Raw genomic sequence first — 9,042 nt, 5'->3', positions numbered from 1 at the left:
GGCTCGCATGACTTATGGGCAACTTGAACCTGGGTTGTGCCTCTGATTGGTCGAGATGGTCCATGGCAAGGGTCGCTTAGTCATAATCACGGGACCCGTGGATCTTTACAGGCACGGGTACCCGTGAACCTATTGGGAGCCAGGTAGGTAGGCAGCCTTATGTAAGCATCCAATTGCCGCCGGTTCCTGCACCCCGCGATCGGATTTCGGACAGGTGCCCGTCTGCAGGCGCTACAGAAGCCAGTCAGCCGGGTGCGCCCCCCTAAAGGCGTCAGGTCCACTGAGCAGCAACGGCCCTGTGCTGTGAGGCGAACGGCGAACGCGCTGCAGACTCGTGTCAGCGTCCGAAGCGGCTCCCAGGCGGTCCCTGGACGGATTGCGGTAGAAGGGCAGATAGGCACCGAGTGGTGCAGGGAAGGGCCCACTTGGGGGTCGAGCACGACATCATTCGCGGCGGTGGTATGCGACAGGAGTGGCCGAGTGACCTGCTGACGTGCGAAATCGTGACTCCGACTCACCACCAACAAGCAGCAAAACACCCAAGTCGCCTCCTCCTCCAAGTGCCGTTGCGTTGCCGTGCCTGGCTGCTTGCTACCCTCCATCTCGATTTCGATTGCCCGTCGGTCGGCCTTTCCCCAGTCAGCGCCCTTCCCGAGGCATCTCCTTCTCGGCTTCCCGTCTCCACGTCATGTTCCTGACTCCTCCTCTCTGCCCTCTTCACTGATCCGTTCCATCTTCTCTCCTTCCTCGTCGTTCTACAATCCATTCCGTTGCGTGGTCTGGTCCGGTTCTCCTGTCCTGCATTTTCGGAGGAGGAGGAAGAGCGGCTGTTTTGTTTCTTCCATTCAATCAACCCTCCTCAGTCTGTCACCCTCCCGACCGCCGACGCCGGCGCCTCTCCAATCGCACTCTCTCACCACCGCCGACATCCCAAGTCCGGAAGCTTGATCCATCATCATGGCGCGCGCCTCGAGCCCGCCGACCCCGTCCGATGACCGGACCCTCGTCGCAGCGCCTCCCGACGACGACGATGCCTCCTCTACCATCAGCCGCCTGAGCTCCCGCTCGTCCCTCGATCTCCTCCACCGAAGCTCCTCCCACCGCCGCCGAAGCCGCCGCTCCGCGAACACCTGGAGAGCAGTCTCCTTCGTCGCCGCCCTCGTCTCCGCCCTCTGCGCCGGCTCCATCACCGTCTTCTCCATGTATGGCCACATCTTCCAAGAGCGCCTGCACTACACCCAGTTCCAGGTCAACGGCCTGGCCATCAGCAGCTCCATCGCCCTCTACCTGCCCGTCTCCATCCTCGGATACATCTGCGACCGCGTCGGTACTCCGCCGCTGTCGTTGTTGGCCGCGATACTGTTTGGTGGAGGCTACGCTATTGCTGCGGGAACATACCGCCAGCTGGAGGATGAGAACTTCGGCGGCCTGCGCGACATGGCCGGAAGGCGCATCTCGGGCGGCCCCGATTGGACGTATCCCCTGATGATCTTTGCGTTCGTCTGCGTCGGTGTCGGTACGTGCTCCATGTACCTCGCCGCCGTCGCAACCTGTGCGAAGAACTTTGGCAAGGGCAAGCATCGCGGACTGGCTCTGGCGGTGCCCATTGCTGCGTTTGGACTGAGTGGCATGTGGCTCAGCCAGCTTGGCAGCCGTGTCTTCTACGAGAAGCTGCCGGACGGATCAGCTGGGGACCTGGACGTATTCCACTTCTTCGTCTTCCTCTCCATCCTCTTGCTGGTTGTTGGAATCGTTGGCTCCTTTACTCTAAAGGTTGTGGACGAGGAGGAGATCATCGAGGAAGCTGTCGAGGAGCTCGAGAGAAGCGGCCTCTTGGAGCGCAGCACGTCATTCCTGAGTGCTCGCAGCGGCGGCAGAGGATACGGCGCGATTTCTCAGATTGCCGACGAAGAGGATGGTGGAGCTCTTGGGTCGGTTGAGGACGATGCGAAGCTGAAGAAGAAGCTAGTCCTTAATGCCGAGACAAGAAGCTTCCTCACGGACCGCACCATGTGGTACTTTGCCCTAGGCTTCCTGCTGATGATTGGACCCGGCGAGGCCTTTATCAACAACCTTGGCACCGTCATTGGCACGTTGTACCCGCCTACACGGCAATACGTTGGTCCCCCGACGTCAGCGGCCACCCATGTGTCCATCGTCGGTATCACCAGCACCGTCGCACGACTGGCGACGGGCACTTTGACAGATCTTCTCGCCCCGTCTCCCCAGACACAGCATCTGCAGGTGTCCTCGAGCCCACCGTACATTCGCGGCAGACTAGCCATTTCCCGCGTTGCGTTCCTCCTCTTCTTCGCAATCATCCTATCGCTGGGTCTTGTCGCCCTGGCTTCCGGCTTCATCCAGGAGCACGGCGAACGCTTCTGGATTGTCTCCGGCCTTGTCGGCTCTGGTTACGGAGCCGTCTTCAGCCTGACGCCCATCATCATCACGGTCATTTGGGGTGTTGAGAACTTTGCCACCAACTGGGGCATCGTCGCCATGTTCCCGGCCCTGGGTTCGACAATTTGGAGTCTGGTCTACTCGGCCATATACCAGTCCGGCGCTACAAAGTCGCCTTCAACCGGAGAGGGCGGAGACGTCTTTTGCTACGGCATGCAGTGCTATGCCTCGACATTCTGGGCCATGGCTGTCACCGTCTGGGTGGCCTGCGGCATGGTCCTCTACGCCTGGAAGGGCAAGAACGGATGGGTTCAACGGGGCATTGTTATCTAAACCTACATTATCTACATATCCACAGCAGACAGATCAAGCATGCACACCGGCGTTCAGGAAACGGGAGGAACGGTCTTGGGTAGGGCGCATCATATCTATCGCCATGATTTCATTGGGTATATATCGCATAAAGTCATAATATTTCGGGCCAGTCCTGTTTTGCCTCTTGTGATCGCTACCATTCTCTTGCATCCGCACACCGTGCTCTCTCCCTCATAGCATCAACAGCGCAATGAGGGTGGCGGCTCCCATCACCAGCCCCGCCATCAGGGGCGTGCTCCGCGCTGCCGTGCTCTCCCTCTCAAATTCGCTCATCGTCTTCATGCAGATCCACTGCGAATACAGCAGCTTGTCGAACAGTACGCTCATCACCGGCGTGTACCCGTTCAACCCGCCCGTCGGCGTCGTCGTCCCGCCGTCCTCGTCGAGGATCAGCTCCACGTCCGTCAGCTTCATCAAGTCGTACGCCGCCGGCAGCGTGGGGTGACAGCCGTTGTTCGCGCCAGCGTCCTGCGCCGGCGTATCCGGGGCGTCGGGCCCGATGATCTCCGCCCCGGTAATGTTCACCGCGCCCGCGATCAGGTTGCAGTGGAAGTTCTTGTCCGTCCGCGTGCGCTCCTCGAGGTACATGGCGACCTCCTGGCAGCGCGGCAGGTCCTCGTCCTTGGCGTGCTCCGCGCGGAAGTCGTCGACGTAGCCCGTGATCTCGTCCATGCAGCTCTGCTGCAGCCACGAGGAGCAGTCGGTCGTCTCGTCGTCCTTGACCTCGTGCGCGATCGGCAGCGTCTGGAAGAGGTGCTGGAAGATGAGCGCGCAGCCCTTGGGGTACTTTGGCGACGAGAGGTTCAGGCCGGCGGGCGCGCCGAGGTAGTACGACTGCGTGTAGACCTGCTTCTTCATCCAGTTGGAGGAGGAGGACGTGGCGGGGCCGTTGTGCAGGGTGGCTACCGTCACTGACAGCTTGCGGATGTCGGTGATGTTGTTGTCGTCGATGGGGATGTCGAGGACCTCCGGGGCGATGCCGACGCGGCGCAGGACGGAACCGCCGAGGGTGCAGTTGGACTCGCCGACGAGGTCGTGCACGGCGCCGGCCGGGCAGCCCACGTCGGCGCAGCCCTTGAGGGCGACCTCGGTGAGGATGGGGACCGTTGCGAGGGCGGGCCGGACGCCGCTCCCGGGACCGATCCCCGCGGCGAGGAGGGACCCCATGAGGGGGAGCGGTCTCATTGTTGGTTCTCCCCCGGTCCCTTTTGTGTGATGTTTGGTGGTTGTGCCTTGTTGTTCCTTGAAGTTGCTTAAGGCCAAGACTTTTTTCTTGCCGCGTTCGCGAGGCGAAAGCCAAGACAGCCGAGCCGTGGAAACCGATGACACACGGTTTACTCTTTTCTTCACTGCGGCCGATTGGGCGAGGCGGCAGCAGGCGCCTTTCGCGTCTCACGGCGCGCGGCCGTGGTATGAGTGAGTGCGTTGGTTAGGTACGGATAGGTAAGAGTGCGTAAAGAGGTGGTAATGTCTTGGGTGCGTCTGGGGTGGCCCGGAAAAGACGGCAGCACGGCGCAGGAGGAAAAGGCTCGTCGCGCAGATGTGAGCGGCCAGCGGCGCGGCGGCGGTGGGGATCTTTGGGGGGTGAAAGACAGCTCTCACTCGAGGCTTTGCGGGACGGCGGATCCGACCATGCTACTCTCTGTGCCTATGACGTTTTTTCGTTTCGTTTCTTTCCAGGGGGTGGGTTGTTTTGGTGTTGAGGTTTCGTTGCTGGCCGATTTCCAGCTTCATCAGGAAGAGTGTGAAGAAGAGAGTCGTGTGCGGGGGTGGACTGGCCTTTTTTTCTTTTTTCTCCCTCACTCACTCACTCCAGCGGCTGCGGATTACATCAACACACACACGGCGGCAGGCACTCGGGCGAGCGAAAAGAATACCGTCGAGGATGGGGTCGCGTGGTGCGAAATGATAGGCGACTGGGCGTGGGTTTTCTTGGCGCTTTCTTGGCATTGCTCACCGATCCTTTGCTTGAGAGGGACTTGATTAGCTAAGGTTGCTGCTGTTGCTGTTGGTTGTGTCCAGTTCCATGAATATGGCCGTGGCTTTTGGGTTTGATTAAGGACATTGCGGTTGATGCGAAAGTGAGAGTGAGAGTAGATGTTGAGATGACATATGCATCGAGCAATGATAAGGTTTGTTGGTGAACGGTGTTGTTTTAAGCATGAACTGCATCTCGACTTTGGGTTTCGTCAAAGAGTGCCGGGCGGCGGGAGGGATTTTGGTACACGATTAGGAGAGCTTTAAGGTATGACTAAGGTCGTTAATTGTTAGGTTCGTTCGATAGCAGTCCGGGACGGCTTCCGGCGAGGGTGGTTTGGCAGGGGTCTCCCTTGTTCGGGGAGGATGGGAACATGCAAACAAGCTTCAATCTCGAGCAAGAGATCTCTGTGCTTCCCCGTGTTTGCTTCTCCATGGTTCGCGAACCATGCTCTGTCTGTTTCGCGGACTAAACCCACCCACCAGTTGAGAACCATTTGAGAAACAATTAGTATGACTGTTCGGCTAAGAGAGGATTGAAATGGGGCTGGCCGGTGTTCACCGTCTGACGACTCGGGCGGAGCCAGTTCATCAGGGAGGCTGTGCAAGGAAACAAGAAGCCAATGGAATCCAGCAGACCCGCGCGCCCTGGATTGTACAAGCCACGAACTGTGCAGCAGTCATGTACGCACCGCGTAAACACGCAGACGCGAGTTATCACGCATCACTTTGCTATAGACACCGACTGTCCTTGAGGTATGTTGTTGCAGGCAATTCGGCTGCCTTTTCAAGGCAATCGCACGAAACTTGGTCGAGTCCAGCTTGGCTCCCTCCCTGCGCCCATGACGCCCATCCGCTGCATATCAGCTTGTTCATCCAGGCTGTACTCATAAAGGTGGCGACGCCCCGCCGGCCAGCACATCCTGAGGAAAGCAATTTATCGACTTTGAATTCAGTCAGTCTCTGTACAGCCCACGCCAAGAAAAGCTCAATTCAATAATCCACTCCGGCATGAACATAGCTATCGTCAACCATGAATCGAATACCGAAGCGTCATGGGGGCCTCCTCCGCATGCCCACGGCAGCGGCGATGATGGGACGCCGCCGCCGCCGCTGAAGGCACAGCTGGAAGCGGCCATGTGCACGACCCTCCCTCTCGGCGCCGCCGACCCCGCGAGGTCCTTCCTGCCGAACGACGAGCTCCACAGGCTGGTCACCCCCGCATCGGCGCTCCGGACGCTACGGGAATGCGCGCCCGGCTTCACGGAGGAGATCCGGAGCATCTTCGCCGAGACCATATTTACCAAATCGCCGCAAGTGGTCAAATCCTTTGCGATCCTGGTCCTAATTGGTCGCGCCGATGCGATCTTCAAGTTTATGGACCTCTCCATCAGCGACGGCGATCTGCCATTGGGGCCGACTGCTGAGAGCAGCACGGTCGTCGGGTCGTTGAGCGCCCCCAAGTGCTTCGACCTCAAGCTTGCGGGGCTCAATCATGATGATGTCGTAGCGTTCGAGGAGATGCAGTGGAGGGTCTGCGTGCCTGTTATAGAGGAGCTGGGCGTTGAGGGTGAGCCCTCCCGCTTCCACCAGAAGACTATTCTGCCGTTTATCTGGGATGGGCCCGTGGCGCCGGTCATACAGCAAGGCGGCCATTCTAGAGTCTACCAAGTTCGCATTCACCCGGCGCATCACCGTTTCGGTGCATCAGAGGTATCACAGTCCGTTCCCCGACCAGTGTTTTCATCGTCGCTAACAGCAGAACCAGAATCACACCCCCTTCGCCGTCAAACAACTCAAATCCCCCTCCCACAGAGCCTTCTCCCACGAGGTCTCAAATCTTAGGAACTTCGGCGACGCCCCCAACATCATCAAGCTCCTCACAGCCTTCAAACACGGCCCGACGCCATACCTCGTCCTCCCCTGGGCCGGCCCCGACCTCCAGTCCCTCTGGACGCAGACCGACGGCCCTGCGGACGAGGAGCACGCGATCCTTACGGCGAAGCAGATGCTCGGCGTCGCGGAGGCTCTCAAAGCGATCCACTACTTCCGCGTCAAGAACCGCAGCCGCGGTAAACCCACCACCAACGACGCCGCAGCCGGCAACGGCTACCATGCAGATCTCAAGCCGGAGAACATCCTCGTCATGGACGACCGGTGGACCATCACTGATTTCGGGCTCTCATCCGCCGCGCCTACGGACAGGCCGCTGGGCTGCTCGCCGACGTACCGCGCACCGGAGCATGATGTCGGGAAGTTTGACGGGCAGAAGGCGGATATCTGGTCGCTTGGGTGCGTGATGAGCGTCGCGGCGACGTGGATGGCGCTCGGGAGGAAAGGTGTGCGAAACTTTCGCGCGAAACGGGCTCTACGTAGCGATGCTGCGTCGCGGGAGAATGGCAAGGTCGATGATGCCTTCTTCGAGGCTCGGGACAGGAAGAAGGGCAACGGGTTGAGGGTTAAGCCTGCTGTGACGCACGTAAGTCTGGGCTTTGATGCTTTCGCAGAGAACGCTTTTTGCTAACAGGATGCAGTGGATCGATAAGCTTCACCAGTCTCCCACCGCCACCCCCTTCATCCACGACCTCCTCGACCTTGTGAAGAACGACATGCTCGAGGTGGACGGGGAGAAGCGCATCGCTAGCGACCAGCTCGTGGACAGGCTGCGGGAGATGCATCGCAAGTGCTCCGAAGAGCCGGGCTACGCGAAGACCAACCCAATGGCGCCGAAGAGAATCGTAGTGCCCAAGATTACTGACCATGTAGAGGCTCCACGGTCCATCAGCGTGAACATGGTTCAGCTGCCCAGCCCGAGCACATATAAATATTCGACCCATAACACGTGGCCGCTGGAAACCCACCAGCTGGCCTCGCAGAGCTTCGATCCGGAACCGGACGGGCGGTCTTCGACATGGACCTATGCGGCGGCGCCTGAGCAGCCCTTTGGCAGTTCAAGTCTCGGACTCGGCAGCAACGTGGCATTGGCGGATCCGGTGTCCCATACCATCCCAATGGCCAGCCCCAAATTTCCACGCCGTAAAAGGCGGCGAGACGCGGAATTGAGGTCGCCGGCTCAAAGCAAGCGCCAAAAGTCCGCGTCACCTACGTCTCCCAACGACAGAACCTCAGGAGAGCTCTTTGCTTGTCCCTACTTTAAGCATGACCAGGAGAAGTACGGCACCAAGGAGTGGAACTCGTGCGGTGGTCCCGGATGGGAGATTCACAGATTAAAGTAAGACGGACCAACTCTTTTCGTGCGTCGCCCTGAAGCTAATGGTGATATTACTAGGGAGCACCTGAAGCGTGTGCACAGGGTCGAAGGTCACAGGTGCAACTGCTGTCTACATCGATTTCCCAGCCTGAAAGGGCTGGCTGAGCATCAGCGTTCCGAAGTCCGCTGTGTCAAACAGGAGGACACAGGAGATGACAGCATCGACGAGACGCAGTGGGGAAAGATCCAGGAGAGGAACCGGGGAATGAAAGGCGCCGCCAAGTGGGAGGAGATCTACAAGACTATCTTCCCCTTGGATGCCGTCCCGTCTCCTTGTAAGTTCACCAGGAGAGCGGCTACGAGATCTGGCTGTGTTACTGATTGTTTCCCTGCTCCCTAGATCGTGATGAACCGACAAGTGACTTGACTCTTGCCGCCTTCCGGAACTTCCTGGAGAACAACATGCGGCAACAGATCAGTCATGCGGGGCAGGTCAGATGCCAGAACGGGCTGGACTTGCTCACTGAATTCGAATTGGCCAGATCTTTATCTAATTCAACAACTACATCCGAGGTTCCCTCCCTCGTTGTTGATGACAGCCGTTGTGACACAGGCATGACCATGTCAAGCTTCGAGTCACCTGCGTTCACGGAGACATCGCCGTCCATCATCGGCTTCGGTGCTGAGGACGTCGGGTTCGGCATGTCTCCTTGTGCTCCAGAAATGCAGCAACACCTGTCATTCGGACACGACTTTCCGCTATTTCCAGCATCACCGCATGTCGATATGGGGGCGAGCTGGCAAGCGCCGTTTTTCACTTCAATACCGGGTCCGACGTTTGATGAGTCTAGGCTGTACCCTGATCTGTCCCTAGGTCCGTAATGAAGACGGGAGAGAGGTTGTCGTAAGAATAGACTGTTTCGTGGCAGGCAACTTCCGATATGGACGAAGCAAGTAACAGAGAAGAACTTGGTTCGAACGATCTTGACATTCTTGGGCAAGGTGAGAGATAACAGCAATCAGAGTAATACGGTGTCAAAGCAGGGACACAGGCAGTGCAGCATGAACACAAAAAAGCA

At 58.7% G+C, this 9,042-nt stretch overlaps 3 protein-coding genes across 3 annotated transcripts; 2 read left to right on the top strand and 1 right to left on the bottom strand.

Annotated features, from left to right (window-relative positions):
• Nucleotides 1-957: 957 nt before the first annotated feature.
• Nucleotides 958-2,733, top strand: MCH1 (putative monocarboxylate transporter mch1; the record flags this gene model as incomplete). Its single annotated transcript, XM_053183907.1, has 1 exon — nt 958-2,733. One exon carries the CDS (start codon nt 958-960, stop codon nt 2,731-2,733), a length of 1,776 nt encoding a protein of 591 aa, XP_053032182.1.
• A 213-nt stretch (nt 2,734-2,946) lies between these two features.
• COL26b_011234 (uncharacterized protein) lies at nt 2,947-3,942 on the bottom strand (the record flags this gene model as incomplete). Its single annotated transcript, XM_053183906.1, has 1 exon — nt 2,947-3,942. The coding sequence occupies one exon, from the start codon at nt 3,940-3,942 to the stop codon at nt 2,947-2,949; it is 996 nt and encodes a 331-aa protein (XP_053032181.1).
• A 1,821-nt stretch (nt 3,943-5,763) lies between these two features.
• On the top strand, nt 5,764-8,517 carry COL26b_011233 (uncharacterized protein; the record flags this gene model as incomplete). Its single annotated transcript, XM_053183905.1, has 6 exons — nt 5,764-6,473; nt 6,568-7,231; nt 7,287-7,984; nt 8,042-8,298; nt 8,364-8,455; nt 8,506-8,517. The coding sequence occupies 6 exons, from the start codon at nt 5,764-5,766 to the stop codon at nt 8,515-8,517; spliced, it is 2,433 nt and encodes an 810-aa protein (XP_053032180.1).
• Nucleotides 8,518-9,042: the final 525 nt, after the last annotated feature.

The sequence above is a fragment of the Colletotrichum chrysophilum genome (assembly GCF_026319265.1).
Source record: "Colletotrichum chrysophilum strain AFK26 chromosome Unknown scaffold_133, whole genome shotgun sequence".
NCBI lineage: Eukaryota > Fungi > Ascomycota > Sordariomycetes > Glomerellales > Glomerellaceae > Colletotrichum > Colletotrichum chrysophilum.
The sequence above is the reverse complement of the archived record's forward strand: the minus strand, read 5'-3'. Positions and strand labels throughout refer to the sequence as shown.